The sequence below is a fragment of the Natator depressus genome, chromosome 10, assembly GCF_965152275.1.
Source record: "Natator depressus isolate rNatDep1 chromosome 10, rNatDep2.hap1, whole genome shotgun sequence".
In the NCBI taxonomy this organism is placed as follows: Eukaryota; Metazoa; Chordata; order Testudines; family Cheloniidae; genus Natator; species Natator depressus.
In genome coordinates this window covers 5,352,311-5,376,423 of record NC_134243.1, presented here as the reverse complement: position 1 = coordinate 5,376,423, position 24,113 = coordinate 5,352,311, and the positions used below count along the sequence as shown (strand labels likewise).

The following is a 24,113-nucleotide window of genomic DNA, read 5'->3' as shown; positions in this document are numbered from 1 at the left end:
GGGAACAGAGGAATTGCCATAGTGGATAAGACCAAAGGTCCATCTGTTCCAGTGTCCTCTCTCCAACAGTGGCCAGTGCCAGATGTTTCAATGGAAGGTGCCCACAGGTGCAGATCTGGGATAATCTCCCCCTATTTGAAGTCATTGTGACCTCTAATGGTTAGAGATCAGCTTAAGTTCTGAAGCATGTACTGGATACTTATATGGACAACAAGAAGATTCAATCTATTTTGGAATCTTTCAAATACTTTGGCATCAGTGTCTTACTGTGGTGATGAGTTCCACGTCTAATTACATATTATATGTAAAAGTATTTCCTTTTATTGGCTTTGAATTTTGCCATCTTTTCATTTCTATGAATCTCCCCTGGTTCTCTTGTTAAAAAGGTTCACAGACCTTCCAGGTGTAGGTGGGCCTGAGTCAGAACTTCAGATCCAAATGCTCCTCTGCTCCAGCCCAGCCCAGCCCAGAAACCAGGTCAGAATACTTCAACTTTCTAGGATGCACCAAACCTAAATCCCAGATTCAAAGATCCCTGTATGGGATCAGAGGCTTGCAACATGGGCCTGTTTCTATTTTTCAGACAGTCTGGGGCCTGGAGAGAACACGGCCCAGTTTTAGCAAAAGTGAGGGACACTTGGAAGTTACGTACCAAAAAAGTGTTTATTTCGTTCTCTTATATGATCCATTTATCCCAAGGGTTCCCATGAGTTCACAATGATACAAACAAACAAAAAAGCAGAAAAGTTCCAGCTAGAAAAACATTCCATTCCATAACCTCATGTTAGATAAAGCAACTAGATTCCACACACAATGTGACTGACTGAGGCAGCGTGGTGCATTGGACAGGGTCAGGAGACCTGGGTTCTGTTCCCAGTTCCGCCACGGACCTGCTGTATGAGCTTGGGCACATCACTTGCCCTCTCTTTGACTTTTCTCCCACCCTCCCTTTGTCAGGCCTTGTCTACCCCTGCGGCAGCCGTAGGGCTCACAATGGAGAGCTGCCAGGCCCTTTCCCTGACGCCGCTCCCCTGACAGAGCCTTTCACTGCGTTGAGAAAAGGCTCTGAAGCCTTTCTCTGCCACCTCCCCACTGTTGGAGCCTTTCCCTGGGGCAGGGAAAAGCTCCGTCAGCAGGACATGCTGCTACTGACAATCGCAGTGTAGACACGGGAGGCACGGCTTAGATGCATGGAGAGCCATGTAGGTTCTGGTGTGTCTTTACTCATCTAACCAGTGCCTTATTGTCCATGCTGCTATTTATACCTGTGCTAGGCGGAAAGGTAGAGGATGTACTCTACACCGGTGGCTCTCAACCTTTCCAGACTACTGTACCCCTCTCAGGAGTCTGATTTGTCTTACGTACCCCCAAGTTTCACCTCACTTTAACAATTACTTGCTTCCAAAATCAGACATAAAAATACAAAAGTGTCCCAGCACACTATTACTGAAGAATTGCTGACTTTCCCGTTTTTACCATATCATTATAAAATAAATCAAATGGAATATAAATATTGTCCTTACATTTCAGTGCATAGGGCAGTATAAACAAGTCATTGTCTATATGAAATTTTAGTTCGCACTGACTTTGCTAGTGCTTTTTATGTAGTCTGTTGGAAAACTAGGCAGATATCTAGAGGAGTTGGTGTCCCCCCAGAAGACCTCTGCGTACCCCCAGGGGTACATGTACCCCTGGTTGAGAACCACTGCTCTGCACGCTGTCGTAAGTGTAGCTGTAGACTATAAGCTCTTTGGGGCAGGCAGGGATGTGTCTCACCAGGTGTCTGTATACCATCATTCCCTATTTGGTGATATTTCTTGAATGGAGAAATTAATTTGGGGAATGATTAGGATGCTTTACATAGAGATAAGTTTTTTGCTCTTAGTGCCTGATCCAGCTCCCATTAAAGTCAGTGGAAAACTCAGATTGACTGATGTGGACCTTAAAAACTATCCACCTACTGAAAACAAGTAACTTCCCCTAAAAAGATCATTGGGCTTTTTACATATCTGAAAAAGAGATTTAACGTTGGCTGCTTTAAATGATCTTTTTTTTTCCTCTCCATCTTTGTGCTTTATATTAATGTTTTATTCAACTATATTTTGTTCAATGATTTATTGCAGGAGAGATTTTAACGTGTTTGTGTTCTCATAAGATACATGTTCTTATCGTCTCAGCTGGACAGTACAGCTTGATAACAGCCTGAACAAGGTAGGAGAGAAGGTCATCAAGATAGACTTTTTTTTTAATATTATAGCATTCTTGGGCAGAGTCCTTTTAACTTCCTCTCTTCTCCACTGACAGGGCTGTCAGCCTATGAGACATCCTGTGAGATGGTATCAACATATCCTGTAATTTTAGTCACTATTCCAGAGAAGAGCTGCATACAATAGTTAAGGAGATGAAGCCCTGTTTGTTGACAGGGAATCTGTCGGGTTTTTTTTACACAGTGCCCACTAAGAAAATAATGGAGAGGAAAGTGACAAAGTGACTGTCCTAATTTATAACCTACTTTAGTGTAAAATCACAAAGCGACAAACCTAGCAATGACCTTCACCAAACCAGCACTGGCTGTTCTTTCCCATCCCGTCTCAGTGATGTGACTTTGTGGTTTTCATGGTTTATCTTCCTCTTTTGTCTGATTCGTGTGTGTGTGTGTGTGTGTGTGAGATGATGATCTTGAGCTGTAACAGCTTTGGCTAGGGTGTTTCTGGGATTCCCATCTCTCAGGCTGAGGGCACGAATGCATCTCCCTTTCTTCTTGCTCCCTCTCTTCCTAGTGGAGAATAAAATGAAAAGCTGCATTTGTTAATATTTATTATCATTATTATTCTGAACTTTGGGCAGCTCATGAAAGGGAGTCTTTAACTCCCTGCGCTTTGCAGTCTATTGGAATGTAATATTCGTCCTGCACCTGCTAAGCTTTGTTAATGCAGTCTTTTTGGCTACCAGTGAAAATGAAAACCTGTAAAAATACTAATGCAATAGGCCACATTGTCAACTGGAGTAAGCCTGTGTCACTTCATCAGCTTCGGACACCAATTTATGCTGGTTGAGAAGCTGGCCATTAGAACTGGAGCCTTAATTCCCTGAAATATTTAAATACATAGAACTTAATTTCCTTCCAGATTCCCAATCTTTTTCTTAAAACATGAAAAAAACCCTACTTCAGTGGTTTTCTCCTTCCCTTCCGATCTCATCACAGCGTGCCTAATTTTGCATGTGTGTTTAATGTTTTACTCCACTCTTAGTGAAGCGAATGGCCTGTATAGGCAGATGAGCTTCGAATTAAATTTTAAACTTTAAAGAGAAGAGTTTTAAAGTAACTGTGCCCCATTAAGACTTACATTTCAGAAGTCAAGCCCAAGAACCATAACTGAGCGCCAAAATAGAAAGATCATTATATAATTGCCTTGTTTGTAGAAGAATAAGAGGGGAGAAGGGTGGTAGTGAAATATGTCAAAAATCTGAATCTATCATTATTTTGCTGATGGATGAATGTTTGAGCAACTGTTTTTAACTAAGGTTCTTTTCATTTTCTATTTATTGTGCGGTTTTTGTAGCTGATGACCTAATGGCTTTTTCCTGACCTGAAGAATACCATGCCAGCTTCCTTAAAAGTGATTTTATTTGTGCGGATCTTTGATATTTTCGGGGGAGTTACTGGACAAACAATCTCCATGACTGTAAAACATCTAATATTTTTTAAAATGGTGTCCTAGCCATGACAGCGGGGCTATTCCACAGTTGACACTCACAAAATTTATAAGCATTTATAAGGTTGGTGAAGGGAAGGATCCAGGAAGGCTCTGCCTGTTTTGCTATCCCTTAAATTAAGATTGAATGATCCAGGGGTTCTCAAACTTTTTGTATTGGCAACCCCTTTCACACAGCAAGCCTATGACTGAGACACCCCCGCCCCCTTTATAAATTACAAATGGGGAGGTTAATTTTAATGTAACGGGGGCTCGGGGCTGACAGCCCCCAGGCATAGCCAGGCTCGTGTCCCTCAGGTAACCCACTTGTGACCCCCTGTTTGAGAATCCCTAACTGTAGCATGAATGTACTCATATATGTCATACTCTCAAACTGTGTCTTTATAAATGGCCATCCAGGAATTGCAAACAATTCGGGTAGGTGGTGATGCACTTTAGTTAGTACCTGATGAAGATACTTAGGCAAAGGTTTCTGAAAAGCACTAGTGATTTTGGGTGCCTCAGGTTTTTGGGTGCTCAACTTGAGATGCCTTCAAGGAGCCTGACTTCTAGAAAGTGCTGAGCACCCACCCCTGTAATCAGGTCCCTTCTGGGTGTATGAAATTGGACACAAAAAATCACTAGACATTTGTGGAAAACTTTGGCCTCAATGTTTTGTATTGCAAAGGCAAAAACTTCAGCATGCCCTCATCTCTGCCATCCCTAAGCACGGGTTGGTAGAGGAAATTAATGTGTTTTTTCTACTAACGAAAGAGGGAATTTTATAATTTAGGTAACCTAGGAAGGTAGGCAAATCTCCCCTAATTGTATACAGACTGTAGAGCTTGTCTCAACCTTTTGACTAGTGAAGCTTTCCTCAATTTGGGATATTGTGATCCTAATCGGAGACCTTTAACCATACATCAAAGCAGACTCTCCTAATCTGCATACCTTCAGGCTGGCATGGCTTGATTGCATGGTTTCCTGCTAACAGACTCATCTCTGGCCAGGTGTCTTTCCCGCTGTGGACGACTGATTCCTTTTTAGTCTTCATCGCTGAGGCAAAGAAATTTAATCCTAATATTACTGCCAGCCATGGAATGGACCCGCTGATTTGGAAATGTCACTCTGTTGTGGCCGTGAAATATCAGTGCACAGCAACCTCTGATACCTGCTTATTTCACTGCCAACCTCTAACCTAAGGTAGAGCAGACCTGTCATTAGTGTATCCATCTGCATTTAAGCCTGTCAGCTTCCTTCCCCTTCTCTTCTTTTGTTTCCCTAATTACTTTGATTACATCACCATATCTAGCCTGGGTCCTCTGTTTGGTTCCTAAGGCAGCATGAATTGTCTGCTCGGTCTGCTTTAATATGGATCTTATGGTAAGAGGCAAAGGTGGGCCTCAGCCGCGGGGGGTAGAGAGAGAGAGTTGGCTCTGGGTCTTGATCTCCAGAGTTGGAGTGCGTTCAGCTTTGGAGGTAGCTCTTCAGCTCCTTACAGAGAGAGGCCCTAATTTTTTCATGGTTGCTCTGATCTTCCTCCTGTCCTTTCCACCCCCTGCAGCAGGGCTTGTTGGGGGCAGAGGGCTGTGGTAACCAGTCTTTGGAGCCATTCAACAGCTTGTGAGTGGGAAGCTCTCGCAGCTTATCCCAGCCCTCACAGGGTTTGTCTGTGGCCCATTCATTCATAGACTTTCAGAGTTGGAAGGGACCTCAGGAGATCATCTAGTCCAACCCCCTGCTCAAAGCAGGCACAATCCCCAATTTTTTTTTGCCTTAGATCCCCAAATGGCCCCCTCAAGGATTGAACTCACAACCCTGGGTTTAGCAGGCCAATGCTCAAACCACTGAGCTTGACTTGGGTTTGTGGGGCTTGGGCAAAGAGGCTGTTCAACTGCGGTGTACACATTCGTTCTGGGGCTGCAGCCCGAGCTCTGGGACCCTCCCGCCTTGCTGGGCCAGCTGTGGGTTTTTAAACATACCCACAGAGGTGCCCAGGCTGCTCCCTGGGGTAAGCCCTGGGTCCCTTGGCCTTGGCTCCTGTGTTTTAAATAGTTACTGTCATTACTCTTGTTGGTATTTGTATTGCGGTAGGGTTGGGACCCCTAATCAGGGGTCTGAGGCCCATTGTGCTAGGCACACAATGAAACGGGGGGGGGACCCTGCTTTAAGGGGCTTACTGTCTGTCTAAGCAAGTCACCAGATAGATAATAAATAACAGCATTTTGCAGCCTGGCTTTTCCTGTCTTGTGTTCCATCCTCCTCAGCATAAGGGCTGGCACGACAGATGTGGGGGTGCTGCTGCACCCCATGGCTTGAAGTGGTTTCCATTATATACAGGGTTAACAGATTGATGCAATGACTCTCAGCACCCCCACTCTAAAACCTGTCCACCTCGGAGACAAGTGCACGTATTCCCCTGTGTCGCTGTTGATAAGAGAGTGTTCTCAGAGATCCGATACACTTGGCAATGTACCCCCACCTTTTCTGTGGTACAGGTGCTGTAATGTGAGACCTGCATTGGCTGGCTTACCCTTGGTGTTTGTGTGTGTTACCTTATCCCCTCAGATCCCTTCATGAACCTGTAAGGTGCTGAACATCCTCAGCCCCACAGGATTATCAAATGCCGGGAGAGTCGCTCAGTTTGATCTCAAATAAGAAGTGTTTCGGTTCCCTTGACAAATGGCATGCTTTTATCTATCCATTCAGGCATGTATCCCCGTGATATCTTCTGCCACATTTTAAATGATGTGTCACATTCCAGTGAGATTTATACGTCAAATTATTTTAAATAAACAGAAAATGGAAAGTGTCTGTTGCCTAGAAACTATTTTTCTGAGTACTCTGGCATTTGCCATGTTCTCTAAAGTATAATAAATGAAAGCTTGGGCGCAAAAGTAGGGTGGCTTTTAAAAGAAGTTATTCATTGAAATCTGTTGTTTCCCTCTGTTAATGTGTGGTTCTCTCCCTGTGGCTTAACTGTAGCATGACATATTGAGGTATTATCTTGAAGAGTAAAAGAAAAGAAACCTTTGTTTTGGGCTTTTTTTCTTACAGGGGTTGATTAAAATCCGAGGTGATCGCTGCTGGAGAGAGTTGACCTGTATGGATTACCATTATGAGGTGAGCACTCTGAACACCACTAGTTGCCTGTCCGCTTTACCTTGTTAGTAATTCTCTCTTTTTCTTGACATCTTTTCTCTCTTTCACCAGCTGGGTTGCAGTTGTTCCCCTACCCCCACCCCACCCCACTGTTGTAATCTGAGGAGCTCCTGATAACTTCATCAATATCAATGAGCCATGCAACTTTTCCCCATCCAATAAACCCATGAGCCCTCTTCCTCCTAGCCGTCTCTCACTGGTATGAGTTAGGACTAACATCACGGGACTCAGCCAGATTACTCCCTGTGTGAAAATGGTGCAAGAAGAGACGTTGGCCCTTAATATCCAATTAAGTCCTCACTTTCATTTTCTGACTTTTACAAGTTTTTGTTTGTTTGCTTTAATAAGAACTTGCTTTAAAGATATAAACACAATTTTGTCGTCTTGTGACACAGTGAAGGTTTTGACAAGCCTTTATAATGAGTGAGCAAAGGTTTATTATACCTGGAAGGGCCAATCAGTGAGCCTAGGATTTGGGGAGAGCCAGCTGCAATCCTATTATATAGTTGACACTGATGCACCAAAGCAGTGCTAGATGAATGGGATTTGAAACTTGGTAGTCCACATCAGGTAGATAGGAAGCCTGCTACTTTGCTCGTCCTTTTTTAGCATTTTAAGGTAGGGCCTTTATCACGTTAATCCAGGGCTAAGACTTTCAAAAATGACTAGTGATAGTTAATGTCTCAGTCTTTGGGTGTTCAGGTTGAGACACCTTAAATGGTTTGATTTTCAGAAGGTGGGTGCTTTCTGTTTACTCTTCCACAATACAGACGTATTTGAGCAGAAATCGGGCGTAGAAACAAAGTGCGATCAAAGACGTTGAGCAGGAATCATTAAATTCTCACTCCATGTACTTTTCTCTTGCCTTTTGAAATCCATTTCAGTGATTTGTTTTCACGTTGGTAATAAATAGCTGTTTGTATTCTGGCTCCGGGCATTATTACTCTTTAGATTGCAGAGAGATGTAGCAACACCATCCTGCATTCTTGTGGTCATGATTTGGTCTTTGCATTTGTATGTGCCTGGGATTATAAAAAGAGATACCCGTGAAGGTAAGCCAGTCAAATAACCTTGGTCCGTTGGCTGCATAATCAAGGAAACTGCTGGGGTAGCATTCTGTTCTTCTTGGTATCTAATAAATCTGATAGTATATTGTTAAATATGTGTTAAATCTATTGTTTATAATACATTTTTCTACCTGCTTAGCTGTGGAGCACATTGCACCTGTTTGCTCAACTTCGCAATGCTCCCATTTGATTTCCTGGTGCAGGTTCTGATGTTGGCTTTGCCCCATGTCGTCTCGAGGATTTTAGAGATCTGCATCTTTGCACTTTAATCCAACAATTGAGCTGAGGTGGGATACTGAGTCTGACAATCCCTACATCTGGGGAGACAGTTTCAGTGGACCATCATCTCTGGAAATCATGTCCTCTTCCATTGAAGGCCTGGTAGAACCTGAGTCTTCAGAATGCGTTGCAAGATGTATGCATGCCTTATTTTTATTTTTATTTTCCCCTCTGGAGGGGTAAGCTCAACAGGGAGAGTAATAATAAGTTGGAAAGTTCTTTCAGTACCTCCCTCCCCCACCATTTAAGACAAGGGACTCCACACAGTAAAAGGGGTCCATCCACTCACTCCAATCCTATTGAGGGATCAGGGGCCTTAAATTCCACAGTATGAAAAATAAAACACAAGTTCACCAGCATCTGAAACCTTTTACTTTCTGCTCTTGTAAGTTAGTTAAAAGTGGCTTAATTTCTTTTTGGGGGTTTATGAGTATTAGTCCAAAATGTAGAATTTTCATTTTTGCTGTTTAAAATAAATAAATACCAAAAAGAAGTAAAGTTGGGGAGTTGCTTTGCAAGGCACTTTTGCGCATGTGTAGCTCATGACTACATTATACAATTACTGCTATTCAGCTGTAGGCATCAAATGAATTCAGAAGTGTGTGCTCTCTGAATGTATATTGCGTCAGGACATCTAGAGTACAGATTTCAGACACAAAGACCCTTGAATACTAGAGTTTTTAATCATAATATACAGGCAGCCATGGTAAAATGTCCCTAGCTGCCTACTTCATTTTGAATTAATAGCAAGCATGCCCCTCTGTCCTGTGTGCTTTTCTACACCTGGGAATAGTCAAAGGAAAGCCAATCCATAGCGGAGATAATTGGAATTCTATCACCAGCTCCCTCAGGTGACCCTAACCTATAACAATCATCCTGCAGAATGCTATGATTTTTTAAATCAAAACCAGAATCAGCTTTGTAGCCCAGAAAGTTAATTAAAATCACTCCGGTCATATCCATAATGCGGGATTCCAAACCTGCAGAAGTCATCAGGAACAGGAGCACAAAGAAGATAACGTTATCAATATCAATTATTTAAATCCACAGCAGCAACTGCAATGAAAGGAGAAGAAAGAGATCAAATCTTGGCAATAGTAGATAAAACTCCACAATACACCTGTAGATTAAATTTGACACACACAGGCTCTCCTCGTTACGTATGTGGTAGAAATGGTTTGACAAAACTCTCCTCAGGCAGGCAGCACTAATTGGAAACTATTTCATTGTTTCCTACGTGTTCCGTATTTTGGATGAGACATAAAAGCACAGCCCTGATGGTTTGGGGGTCATTGAAGCTTTAAGTACCTGGTGGTACTCAGATTATTGGGGGTGGGGTAGTCAGTTCCAGTACAGGCAAAATTTCTGTTTGATTAGTTGATCATGGGCAGCTTTGTAGAGGGGACGTAGCCATGTAAAGCCTTCATGTACTATATGTAATGTTGGGTATATGCCCATTTAAAAGGACAGATGAACAAATTGCCACCGGACGCAAGACTCTTCTTCTCCGAGGTGGTTCCATAGCCAAGCTCTTCTGCATCCACCTTTATCCCTAGCTTCCACCATTGATATCTCCCAGCAGGTGAGATCAGTAGAAAAACCATGTCCTTCCCACTCCCTTGACCAAATTATTTCATGCATACCTGCCAGATGCTACCCTTTACAGCACCATAGTTACCAATAACCTGACTCTGCAATGAAGTGAGAGTAAGAGAGGGAGAATGCTGCTTACAGAATTGTAATACAGAATCCATCTAAACAGTGGGAGGAAAAAAGAAGGAGAAACAGGCTGTAGCTGAAGATGTCTCTGGAAGGGAGGAAATTATTCAGGAGGCTGCTTGTAATTAGAATGATAAAACTGGGTAATGGACCAACTTTCAAATGGACATGGGCCAAATTTAGTCTGCAGTGATGTATGTTTGCTCTCATATTCCAATCCGATACTCCAATCCAACATCTACATGTGCTCACTTGCCAAGAGAATTAATGAAAACACATGGCCCCCATCTCTTACATATTGAGCATACACTGTACTATTTATTTGCAGTAGAACCAGCAGCTACGCTCATGGAAAATAACATATTTCCACTTTTGTCGGAAATCATGTATAAAATAACAGGTTGTTATGGCTTCGGTAATTAAACGGCGAGCATATTTTTTGCCCCACTTTGCCCCTCTTGGGCCTTAACCCAAGACTTGATGCAGATCTGTTCCTCTAGTTAAGGCTCTTTGTTTGGAAGGCTTATGACCCTTACATTTGTGTAATTTAGAGAGGGAAATGTCAGAATGCATAGTTTATACGGACATGGTATTTTCCAGTCTTCACTTGTTGCTACATCATCTCGTAAAGAGGTATGGGAGGAATAGATTTATTCAAATAGGTGTAGAAGATGATGTAAAAAGATACTAGCAAAGATGAGCAATTTAGATTTACATTTGATTTCCCTTGCTGCTGTAATACAGGAGCCAGGAATCCTAAGTTCTAATCCCAGCTCCTCCAGTGAGTTACTGTGTCACCTGGAGCAAGTTGTTTAACCACTCTTTGCCTTGGTTTCTCCATCTGTAGAAGGACAGGTAATTTGTGTTCCGAAGGTGGTGCTGTGATTGGATATGACAAAGGGGAATTATGGTGGTTAATTAGTTAAAGGCTTATACAGAGCTTTGAAAAGGCCAGAGAACCAAAGCTAGGCACATACTTTTGCACAATCGGGCATGCACAAAGTCCGTGTGTACAGGCTGCCAGTCAGGTGAACCTGCACATCAGGTATTAGCACACACAAGTTAACCTGTGAAACCATATGCACATAATTGCATTAGCAGACCTAGCTTTGAAAGTTTGCTTCTGCTTTATTATTATTCATGCTTGTAGCAGTTCTAGCACTGACTGCTGTGGTTAGATTAATTTTGCATTGAGGGTTGCTTTTTTTCTTTCTCTTTCTCTGTTTTTTTTTTTAAAGAAATCCTTTTGCTGCTTTTTAAATTGGTTGCTTTTGAATTGCATTCAGTTAAACATATTTACTGTGCTCTTAACATGGATGGAGATGGCTTCTGAGCATATTACTGTTTGTTCTTATTTTTTATTAACCACTTATCTACTGTGTACACAAGGGTAGACAAAAGAGAGCTAGATTCTGCTCCCAGCGAAGTCCATGGCATCACTCCCCATCAATCCAGCTGACGCAGAAGCAAACTCAAGGAGCTAGGCCATGGGGCAGATTCTCCACCCTGCTGTGGTCCCTTTGTACTGCTTAGGAGCAGTGACTGGCCAGATCCTCCCAGCTGGAGTGGGGGAGTCCCTAGTGAGTATGGAGCTAACAAACCTGCCTCCTGTGCCACCCTCCCTCTGGGGAAGGGGGGGGGAGGAGGGGCAGGAGCATTGCCGGTGTGTGCTCAGCTTGGGTCTATTCCTGGAGCTCACCCAGCTTGGGGACTGTTGCCAGCTGGCACAGGTCAGAGTAGCCTTCTAGATTGCTCTCACGTGCACTGGGATGGAGGGTCAGGCAGAGAATCAGGGAGCTGTAACCAGCTCTCCCAGTGGTCCCTTCCCATCCCCTGCTTCGCCAGACTTATACTCAACAAAGCAAAGGATCTGGCCCATTGTCTACTAGTTCTGTGTATGCAGCATAAGCACAGTGCCTTTACGTGCACTGTACGGGTAAATCCATGCACAGCGCCCATATTTAAAATCTCCGTGCAAAGACGCAGATATCCAAACCTGCGCTCTCGTTTTGTGGAACACCTTGTAGCCATATGTCCTGGCACGTGAAAGGTTTGAGTGGCATGGGGGGATTTGCATATGTAAACTCAAATCTACTCCAAACAGAGCCTGTGTTTTTGGTTTCCAGCATTAGTCTCAGTGGAATAAGATAATGAGGTAATCTTAGAAGGGAGAAAGTCCGAATTGATTACACTTATCCTGTCTCTTGTGGGCCAGTGCAAGACGGTTCCCTTTGGTCTGTGTTTCAGTGATGTGTTTTGTGGTGATTGTCAGTGCATTGTTGTTTTTTGATTACACTGTCACTTATTACAATTGACACAGAAAGATGCCTTGCAAAATTGCCTGCTTTAAAAATTATCGTCTTTATTAAGTGTAACCATCCTCTCCCTGACTGACTCGTAACTGTCATTTCAAGTCTGCAAAGTCACACGAATGATACTTGGCATTTGACTTACAGAAATGAGCGGATCGTTTCAGCAGCTATGATGCACTGCTCCATCTAAACTTCGTTTTCGTGACTGGTTAACCCACCTTGTGTCTCACAAATACCACAGATGCAGCAATTCCTCAGTTGGAAAGAGACTAGGAAATGAAGGAGAAATCGCTATCACTGTCAGAACAAGAAAGAAAGATGATCCATAACTTTCCACTGCCCTAAAAGTACAATGTGTGTAAGCACGGAGGGTGAAATTTACAGAGCATAAGCCCAAGATTTGTGCAGCACATTAAGTACCATTTATGCCCTATTTGAGGATCTTACAGTGGGATTTAAGTCTGTGTGCTGACCCGCAAGACAAGGGTGAATGTCAGCCATAGTACAGAAGAAATATACAGGACACAAGTCATCTGTGTGAAGACATCTCTTTTGTTTAAAACTGTGCATCAAGATTTAAGGACAAGATTCTAGGACTCTAATAGCAGAAGGTGCAGGTTGAGGTGTCCTGCTGTGTAATAGGATGGGAATAACAAGGGATACTGCAGGTCAGGATTGAGGTTCCTTTGCAGAATTACGGGGGTATGGATAGTATATCTCTTTCCTTACATAAAAGTTTCACCATAAACACACATAATAATCTAAGAATATAATACTTTGAGATTCTTGGATTGAAGGTACCAGAGAAGGGCAAAGTCCTTTACATCCATTGCTGAATTAAGCTTCGTGATACCTTATGAAGTAGGCAAGTTTACAGCTGGGGAAACTGAGGCACAGAACTGTTAAGAGACTTGCCCAAGGACACAGAGAGCCTGTGGCCAAAACTCCTGAGATCCTTTTCCCTTTCCAGATGACCATCTTTCTGGCATGGCATTTTGCTATTGTCTGGCCACTCATAAATGCTCAGCATGCCTTAATTATTTTTTAAACTGGAAACACAAGAAGCATTTAGTTTTAAGACGTGTAGAGAGTCACATTAACTTTGCCAAACAGGTATTGGAAGAGAAATAAGTGAGTCACGCTCTAGGCCTTCTTAGTTTGACAGTGCTCTTGGGAAAAGCTTTGTCGTTCCTTACACTAGATACTGCACAGAACGTAAGAGGTCACTTCTTCCAGGTTCTACAAATTGTTGCTAATTATTCTATAACCATTTTTTTTAAACAGATCCCATCAATCAGCACTTTAACCTTTTGCATACAGCAGATCTCCACTTCATACAAAAGCCCCGTCCAGAGTACAGTATCTTTTGTTCCTAATTATGTGCTTGCTGACCGATCGCCATGCTGATAAAGATGAGACGGAAGCTTGCTGGTTAGTTCCACTTTGTTTCTTTAACTGCCTCTTGCTTTCTTTTTTCTCCTGGAGAAGTCATCATTAGACTTTTAGTCTACCTCTGTCAAACGTTTTATGCACTAGTAAGTAATTAAAAACTCTTTACCTAGCAATTAATTTTGGTGGGACGGCAGATTATCTGTCTGTGTCATCACTAGTGTCTTGGGATAGGTTATAGTCTAAGCAGATCTATCCTGTTGGGGACTCAGATGTTTCTGAGGCTTAGATAAACTAGGAGTCAGACCACCAATCCAAAGCATCTTTTTTAGTTACAGATTAATGGGAATTAAGAGGAGCTGGAGCAGAGTGGAAATAAGAAAGAGGAGAATATAAAATACGTTTCTGGGCATGGTGCTGTACAAGGGGTCAATGGGATGCCTTCAGTTTCCTCAACTGTGGGATACTTTTCCAGGAAGGAGGCCTATTGGGAAGAGATGGGGTCCGCCTGACCAAGAACTAGCCAGCCTAGTGAGTAGGGTTTTAAACTAGGTTCAAAGGGGGTGGGCATGGGCGGCACATGAGCCGCTGGCTGGGGGAGGCTAGCCCCCAGTCCTGCCCCTTCTGCCTGAGGCCATGCCCCTGCCGGAGCCCAGAGGCCCCCCCCCACAGCAGCCACCAGACCCTGCCCCAGGCTCGCGCCCCCAGCCCCGGAGTGCTGGGAGGGGGGCTGGGCTGTGCGGCCCCAGTTCAAGAGCGCCAGGAGGGCGGGCGGCGTGGCCTCAGCCCAAACCAGGGCCACCACACAGGGGGCCTGGAGGCAGAGCATGGGTGAGGCTATGCCTGGCTGTTTGGGGAGGCACAGCCTTCCCCAGCCTATGATACCCGCCGCCCATGGGGGTGGGTGACAGAAGCCCACGGTAAGCATTAAAAAGGAGACTTGAGAGAGCTAGAAGTTGGGGGAGAACATGGAAAATTACAATAGGGTCATAGGAGCCACAAGAGGAAAATCAGTGGGGGAATCTGCTCAGCATCTCAGATGTCCATACACAAACACAAGGCATATTGGGATTAAACAGGAAGAACTAGAAGTTTTAATACATAAACTAAATTATGACTTAATTGGTGTCTCAGAGATTTAGTGAGATAAATCTCATGACTGGAATGTTGATGTAGAGGGGTATAGCTTGTTTAGGCAGGAAAATAAGGGAGGAAGTGTCACTTTACACATCAAGACTATATATACATGTTCCAACGTTCAGGAAGAGGCGGGAGGCAGACCAGTTGAAAGTCTCTGGGTAAAGATAAAAGGGGAAAAAGTAGGAGTGATGTCATGGGAGGGTTCTACTGTAGACCACCAAATCAGGAAGAAGAGGTCGGTGAGGCATTTCTAGGACAAATAACAGAAATATCCAAAACACAGGACCTGGTAATAATGAGGGATCTTAACTACCCAGACATCTGTTGGAAAAGTAATACAGCAAAACACAAAATCTCCCATAAGTTCTCGAAATGTATTGGAGTCAACTTTTTGTTTCAGAAAGTGGAGGAAATGACTAGGGGGGCAGCTATTTTAGACTTGATTATAACCAGCAGGGAGGAATTGGTTGCGAATCTGAAGGTGGAAGGCAGTTCAGGTGAAAGTGATCACGAAATGATGGACTTCATGATTCTAAGGAAAGGAAGGAGTGAAAGCAGCAGAATAAGGACAATGGATTTCAAAAAAGCAGATTTCAACAAACTGAGGAAAACTGGTAGGTAAGAACCCATAGGAAGAAAATCTAAGGGATAAAGGACTTCGGGAGAGCTGGCAGTTTCTTAAGGAGACAATAGTAAGGGCACAACTACCAACTATCCGATACAAAGGAAAGATAGGAAGAAAAGTAAGAGCCCAATATGGCACATCAGGAGCTCTTTAATGACCTGACAATCAAAAAGGAATCCTACAAAAAGTGGAAACATGGATGAAATGCTAAGGAGGAGTACAAAAGAACAGCATGAGCGTATAGGGACAAAATCAGAAAGGCTAAGGCAGAAAATGAGTTACCCAGGGACATAAAAGGCAATAAGAAGAGGTTCTTTCAATACATTAGGAGCAAGAGAAAGATGAAGGAAAGTGTGGTTATTAGGGGGAAGGAGAGCTTAATGACTGATGATATGAAGAAGACTCAGGTGTTCAATGCCCTATTTTGATTCAGTCTTCACTAACGAGGTTAATAGTGACCAGATACTCAACACGGTTAATATTAACAACAAGGGGGGAAGGAATGCAGGCCAGAATAGGGAAAAATCAGGTTAAAGAGTATGTTTTTTATATAAGTTGGATATATTCAAGTTGGCAGCGCCTGATGAAATTCATCAGAATATACTTAAAGAACTAGCTGAAACAATCTCGTAACCGTTAGCAATTATCTTCAAGAACTCATGGCAGATGGGTGAGGTGCCAGAGGATTAGAGAAGGGCAAATCTACTACCTATGTTTAAAATGGGAGCTAAGAGGACCCAGGGGATTATGGAGGAGTCATCCTAACTTCAACACCTGAAAATATACCAGAACAAATAATTAAACAATCAGTTTGTAAGCACCGAGAGGATAATAGGGTTAAAGGGAATAGCCAGCATGGATTTGTCAAGAATACATCAAGCCAAACCAACCTAATGTCCTTCTTTGACAGTATTAGTGGTGTAGTGAATAGAGGGGAAGCAGTAGACGTGATATATATTGATTTTTAGTAAGGCTTTTGACACAGTCCCACATGCCATTCTCATAAGCAAACTAGGGAAATGTGGCCTAGATGAAATTACTATGAGGTGGGTGCACAACTGGTTGAAAGACCGTAGTCAAAGAGTAGTTAGCAATGGTTCGCTGTCAACTGGCAGGATGTATCAAATGGGGTCCCACAGGAGCCAGTCCTGGGTCTGATAGTGTTCAATATTTTCATTAATGTCTTGGATAATGGAGTAGAAAGTGTGTTTCTACATTTTCAGATGACACCAAGTTGGGAGAGGTTGCAGGCTCTTTGGAGGACAAGACTAGAATTCAAAATGACCTTGACAAATTGGAGAATTGATCTGTAATCAATAAGATGAAATTCAATAAAGACAAGTGCAAAGTACTACACTTAGGAGGGAAAAATCAAATGCACATCTACAAAATGGGGAATAACTGGCCAAGTAGTAGTACTGCTGAAAAAGATCCCGGGGCTATAGGGGATCACTAATTGAATAAGTCAGCAATGTGGTACAATCGCGAAAAAGACTAATATTCTGGAGCATATTAACAAGAGTGTTGTTTGTAAGAGTGGGAAGTGGTTGTCCTGCTTGACTCGACACTGGTGAGGCCACAGCTGGAGTCCTGTGTCCAGTTCTGGGCACCACGTTTTAGTAAAGAGGTGGACAAATTGGAGAGAGTCCAGAGGAGAGCAACAAAAATAATCAACGGTTTAGAAAACCCGACGTACAAGGAAACGTTAAAAGAAGTGGGCATGTTCAGTCTTGAGAAAAAGACGACTGCGGTGGGGGGAGCCAATAAGTCTTCCAATATGTTAAGGGCTGTTATGAAGAGGACGGGGATCAATTGTTCTCCATGTTCAGTGGAGGTAGGACAAGAAGCAATGGGCTTAATCTGAAGCAAGGGAGATTTAGGTTAGATATTCAGAAAATATGTCTAACTATAATGGTAGTTAAGCTCTGGAATGGGCTTTCAAGGGAAGTTGTGGAATCCCCATCAGAGGTTTTTTATGAACGGGTTGGACAAACACCTGTTGGGGATGGTCTAGGTTTGCTGGACTTGATGACCTCTCAGGGTCCGTTCAAAACTCCTTAGAATCATAGAAATGTTGGGCTGGAAGAGTTTTTAAAAATATTATAAAACATTTATGCAGTTCTGTATATTTAGAAACATGGCACTCTGCAGACTTCATCTCTACTCTGAAGACAAAATTCAGTCCAAATAGGATTGATGATCAAGTTAGTAAATTATTAAAGCTAATAAACAGCATTCTCAAGCTCTTACTTCAGTTTGAAGGATCATGTCTTGGGAAGAAAATGACTATGTGGATGCCAAAGTAATGTAAGCAAAGCTTTCTGAGAATAACGCATTCCAGCTAAAGAGCCAGGCCTTCAACTTGAGCTAGACATAGTACTGAAAACGAACAAGAACCTCTAAAACCTTGCTAGAAAAGTGCAGCTCAATATCTGTTTGTTGCTATCTTCCTTGGTTATGGTTAGGAAAAAATGCTTTTCTTAATGGATAGATTTCCCAGCCTTTTGCGTACAGAGTCTGTGATCACATGCACCTCTCCTGGCACAGGTTGAATCAAAGCAAAATGGAAAAACATAGAGCCCCATGATAAAATATCGACAGCCCATTAGTAACCAATTACGCTCACGTCCCCAGCACTTTGCAAGACAATGACATTAAAATTGATTGGCTGAGAATAATATATATGTGATCTTTGTATTACTTTAGGGCCACAGTTCAGTGAAACAACACCCCACCCATGACAGAGAAGAGGATGACGGACATTGTACCTAATTGTAAAGGAAAGTAGTAGTTTAGGGGTTGGGCATCAGATCAAATGAAAAACATAAAAGTCCACTAGATGCTTAGACTTGTGGCTGAAGAAGTAGGCACCATAAATGAAGAGGTGTAGAAAATTCCGCATAGAGTATGCTTGAAGTACTGTATTTGTGACATGGTCACATGAAGGAGAGCAAATCAAAACATGTCTCTCTTGCTTTCAGTTCTGATTGTGCCACATGGAATCAAATTGCAGTAACTGGATGTTGTAAAGGTCAGGGCTGCTTCAGAAGTAAAATGCAGAAATAGACAAATTCTTAGTTAATGTTGAAATTGGGAAACCAGGAAAATGTGATGGTCTGATGATAACACAAGATCCAGATCCAAACCAAGGCTACTGTTGTGAGGCTTTTTGGTTGCAATTTTTTGCTATCTAACTCAAGTGATGCCAAACCAAAAGGTATTTGTAATTCTTTGAAATCATCACCATCACGCATGTCTTGTTGCAATTGAAACGTAAGTTGTGTGTGCAGATTTTCCCAGGGAAACAATAGCGTGACAATTTTTGCTAAAATTGGAGGTGATTTTTACAGTGGTGGGCAAATTTTTGTATTGTCTGAGGGTGGTTGTGGAAGACGATGGTTATATAAAGCAAACGCAGAAATGCATTCTTAAAGGGACAATATGCAGAGTGAAAGAAAAATAGCTTGGATGGGAGTGCATGCCATTAAGCAGGGCTGGTAATCGGTAACACTCGAAATGGAATGATTAAAAACGGAGTGAGATTTCAGATGCATCATCCCAATACACAGCAGAGTCCCTCACAAGACAAACTGCCTAAAAACTTAATATAAAATTAAGGAATTGCATGTGGCAGGCCCAAATCATCTCTCTCTTAAAATTGTTATTAATTCATCTTTGGGGTGGTCAACTAGCTGTTGTCTCCTTCCCGATCCTGCATGCAGGCCTCAATTTAGGAAAGCACTTAAGTCTGTGCTTACTTAAGTCAGTGTCTGCTCAAGTTCGGTTGATTTCGATAGGACTTCAGCACATGCTTAAGCATTTCCCTTGGTAGGGATGTTTTCCTCAGGGCTTCAATAGGGTTACTCAGAGGAGCAAAGCTATGCACTGATGTTGTTATCCTGTGTTACCTTTGCTGGGTTACTTAATCTCTCTGTGCCACACAGTGTACTTGATTATCTGGGGAGAATGATGCTAAATTTCCCTTTTGTTTCTTTCATCCCATTATTCCTTGGTACATATTGATTCCTAGTGTATTTACTCACAAAAAATAAAATGGAAGTACAAGATTTGTCTGCCAGGTTTTTTTCCAGTTTGAAGAAATTGTTTATAAATCTAAATTATAAAGTAGAAGAGGGTTTTTAGGAATAGAAATTCATGCCAGTAGAAATAGACTGGGACCTTTATGATGCATATCTTCGGCCTGGATTTAGGAAATCATTGAAGGTCTATTGAAGTAAATAGGGCTTAAGCATATGCTAAAAGCTAAGTGTGTGCTTCAGTTCTTTTCTGATTCAGGACCTTGAAAGGGAAAAGAAAGGAAACTAACAGAAAGAAGTGGAGGGGGGAAAAGGGGTTATTGGATTTCAAGGTGTAGCAAATATTCCTCAAATGCCTTCTAATTTACCATCAGTTTTTTAACTCTGAATTATTTTTTCCTAAGATTTTCAGTTCAGCTTTGAGAAAGCTACCTTTGTATGCTCTTGTTCCTCCACTGAATTTATATACTAACTTAAACCTCGGTTGTTTTAATCTAACCTTTATCTTAGATTTGTATATTGCCCTGGATGAAGGCACCTGTAGTTAGGGTTGCCTAACACTTTTCATTAGAAACCCCTGTTTTCAGTTGATTCAGTTTCTTTCCAGCAAAACTAAACTAAAATGGGGAAACTAGTAAAACTTTGGTGTGAAGGTCCCACGGGGAATTTCCTTTACAAGTCTTTTGAGGTTTGCAGCGTAGGAAGGAATTATTCGCCTTCTGCTGCAGGGATCAGAAGTGTACCTGTCAGTCATGCAGTATAAATGCATTGGTAATATGCCAATACCGTTTTCAGCAGTAATACAACTCCTCTTCCTGGATTCTTTTCTGTTTTCTTAAGGATTTGTTTTAAGCCTTGTGAAAGCTTCCTGTACCACGATTGGATTTCATCTTTTCATTACACTCTCCCTCTGTCTCGGACTGGCTTACAGACCACCCAGGACCCTCATCACTTGCCTTGAATATTTTTTCTCTTCTCCCCCCCCCCCTTCAGTCTTTTTTGCTACTAATCAGGTTAATCCTTACAACCCACTTCACAGCCACTTAATCAGCTCTCCATGCTGACCCTTTAAGTGGATTTTATCCTGTTGGCCAGCTTGTTAAACAGGCGCAAAAAGAGAGAGCCCATCTCATCCTTGTTCCTATCGGAGGCTGTGGAAATAAGATACAGCTCATGAAATGTTCAAGGGCCCATGAGGCTTGTCATTTTTGCAGATAGAAGGGGGAGCGTTCAGAAAATGATATGAATTGTGGTTTTTTGAGCATGTTAATGGTGTGTATTGAGGAACATGCAGGGAAGGGAGTAAAGATGACAAATTCTGGTGCCCTCAATAAGACAGAAATGGGAGGAGAGAGAAATTGATGAAGAAGAATTTAAGGACTGGCCAGTCTTCTCCGGCAGGTGTCCTGACAGCCATGTTAATGAAAAAGTTAGTCATCTGAATTTCTATTGATTCTACTTGCCAAGCAGTTTTTTCCCTTGTGGAGTGAAGTATCCTTCCATCCTGTGGATATAAAATCTAGTTTTGGATAAGTCCTCTGCATTGACTATAGAGTGAAATAAATTCAGACCAACAATATAATGGTTTTCTTCACATTTCTCTCTTCTTTTGTGCAAATGATAGAACTGCATAAATCTGTGAAAAGACATAAAACATGGTCTATATGTCTCATCCCTTTTGGAGGCACACGTAATTAAACAATTGCATATTATAAAAATAATTCCAAGTGGCTTCTCATTGGCTGATTGTAATAATTTATAAAACAAAAGCACAGGCTGCCTGACCATATTCTCAGTTGATAACACTTCATAATGAAAGCACAAAATTAGACTTTGGCTTGGGAAATACCAGTCCCTAGTAGTGAATACAATAATAAATATTAACAGTGACCGCACCTGCTGTCTCACAGGCAAAGTCCTTGATGATACCTTGTTAAAAATGAACAAGCATAAAATTGGAAAAAGCATGGAGTGAAATATTAATATTCAAACTCTTTGGGCATGCCCTTCTTCTTAAGAGACCTTCACAAGAATAATAGAATAGATAGTTTGAGCTATACCATGGGTTCTCGATCCCCTTCTGACAACAAAAATTACTACATGATCCCAGGAGGGGGGACCAAAGCCTGAGCCTGCCCGAGCCCTGCTACCCTGGGCGGGAGGCCAAAAGCCTGAGCCCTTCTGCCCGGGCAGGTGGGCCAGGGCCAAAGCCCGAGCCTCACCACCCAGGGCTGAAGCCCTTGGGCTTTGGCTTCGGCCCCGGACAGTGGGGCTCGGGCTTTGGCTTTGGCCCTGAGCCTCAGCAAGTCTAACGCCAGCCCTGGTGACCCCATTACAGTCACTTTGGGGTCCCAACCCACAGTTTGAGAACCGCTGAGCTATACAAAGAAAGGAAGAAAACGGATGTTGAAAATAGCATATAGATGCAGAAACCATTTATTATAGTGATTGAACTATTATACTAAAGTTAATGTAGTAGTTATCCTATTGGCCAAACCACCTTGCTCTTCTTTCAGGTGACTCTTGAAACTCATCTTTTCTGCAATGCCCACAATATTAGAATTTATATTAATTCATGCCTTGTCTATACTCACACTCTGACACCAATTTAATTAAAATACTTTAGTTAAAACAGTGCAAATCCCTGGGCAAGCTCTTATTTCAGTTTGTATGGCTTCTTTCAGTTAACTTAAACCGATTTCTAATAAATTTACATCAAAATCAGCTTGATTTAAATGGAGTATGGAGACAGCCTTTTACACTGATGTAACTAAATTGGTTTAAAACCACACGTGAACTTAAATGGCCTGACATCTGCTTAGACAAGCCATAGGATTGTAAATTCATTGGCGCATGGACTGTCCCTTTGTTATATATTTGTAGAGTGCCTAGTAAAATGGGACCCTGACCTCTGGATGCTACTGCAATACAAATAATAGTAAATGAAACAATCAGATTCTATATCTTCTATTTCATATATTAAAACACAAATTCTTAAGTGTCTGTCTAGTTAATATGCTTGAGTAGATTCTGTAACCTGCCAAATGGGGCACACATCTATATTAACCCCAGCCCTCACCTGACTGTGGCACCCTCCTTTGTAATGTCATGTCTGAAACTCAGGCCCTGACTCACCAAGCTGCTCCATGCAGACTCAGAGGTTTATCCACACATGACAGCTGAGAGTATTGAGGCATAGATTGTGAGCGCTTCCAGGTAGGGCCTCTGTCTCTGTCGAAGGCCCCCATCTAGCACTGTTTGGGGGACTTGGCAAACCAAAAATCTACTAGAGGAAGCCCAGACAGTGAGCGCTTCATCAGCAATGTGCCCAGTCCCCGATGGCCACGCTTGTTTTACGTACACGGTTTTAAGATCACAGTAACATCCAGGTTAAAAGGGGTACTTCGATCTCACAAAATTTATGTTGTACACCAGCTCAAGCCATGGAAATCCCAGATGAACTCATCCCTTGAAGGGAGGGAGGAACGTAGGATCAATGGAAACTTCTTAGAAGTGGAACAAGAGAGACCATGTGACCAGGAGGGGTTTCAAACAAGAAATACCCAGAAAAAGGGGCCAGATAGGAAGAGGACGTGAGGGGCAGGAAAGAGCAAGGTGACAGAAGACAGGTAAGGGGCTCCATGAGGTAGAGAGACCAGCCGGCATTTGACATCCCTCAGGAGATGGGACAGCCTGCCTTCCTGGACTCAGAGGATTCACCAAAGACTTGCAAGGGAAGGGTGAGATGGAAAGTACACGTGTTCGTTGTTTTGTATGATCTGTACTCTTCTGTGCTTTACATGATTAAGTATAGAAGAGCTTAAAGGTGGTAAACTGTGTAAAGTGTGTGTTGATTTTGACAGCTGCTGCGTGCTTCTGAGAGAGTTACACTGCAAACCAGAAGTTTCATATCTTTTGGGATAGGGTGGGTTTAAGTAACTGGATATCTTGTGGGTCAGTGCTGGTCCTGGGGACCTATGACCGGTCGGCCGAGGAGCCCCATTTCCGAGATGTAGCAGGTGGAAAGATAGTGCCCCGGAAATGTGCCAGAGAGGCCCAGGGAGGATCCAGTGTTACACCCTGCTGAGGCGCAGAAGTTTAGCAAACCCCAGTGTTCCAGAGCATAGAGAGTTGGCTTCCCCTCACAGTCTAAGTGGGTGGCCGGGAGGAGGTGCTCGCTAGGATCTGAGACACCTTTATACCTTTACAGTGGAGTGGAATCCGTTTTAACTGGCTGGTAAATAAATAAAACAGTAGTGAGCAAATCTTTGCTCTGCTGTAACAACTTTGCTATGTTTGATATACCTGTTATAAACAAGGTAATATTGACTTTTCGGGTTTGCTTTATGTCAAGATAATTTATCAGGCACTTCAAAGGTGCCTCAGAATGCTAGGTTACCAAACTCGGAGCTAGATTAACAACCTGGTTTTTTTTTAAACATTGCAAAAGTTTTTGCATTCCCTTCTCAGGTCGTTTAATTAAAAAGTAGATGGCTAATAGAGGAGGCCAAAATGATTAAGGTGGATGGGTAGGCATTTTTTTGTGGAGCGAGGAGCAAGGTGCAGTTCTCAGTGTGATTCTGGTAGAAAAGGTTTCTCGAACAGGAATATCTTCCAGTGGGAGCTAACATTTCCCGATTTTTAAATCTAAAAACACTTCAACTGACATTTTCCATCGGGCCCCAACA

At 42.5% G+C, this 24,113-nt stretch overlaps 1 protein-coding gene across 1 annotated transcript in view; it reads left to right on the top strand.

Moving 5' to 3' along the window:
• Nucleotides 1-24,113, top strand: part of LMF1 (lipase maturation factor 1) — a 340,017-nt gene that overhangs the window by 140,569 nt on the left and 175,335 nt on the right. Inside the window, exon 5 of the mRNA XM_074965056.1 lies at nt 6,753-6,818. Coding sequence (XP_074821157.1) covers nt 6,753-6,818 — 66 coding nt within the window. The remainder of the gene's footprint in view (nt 1-6,752; nt 6,819-24,113) is intronic.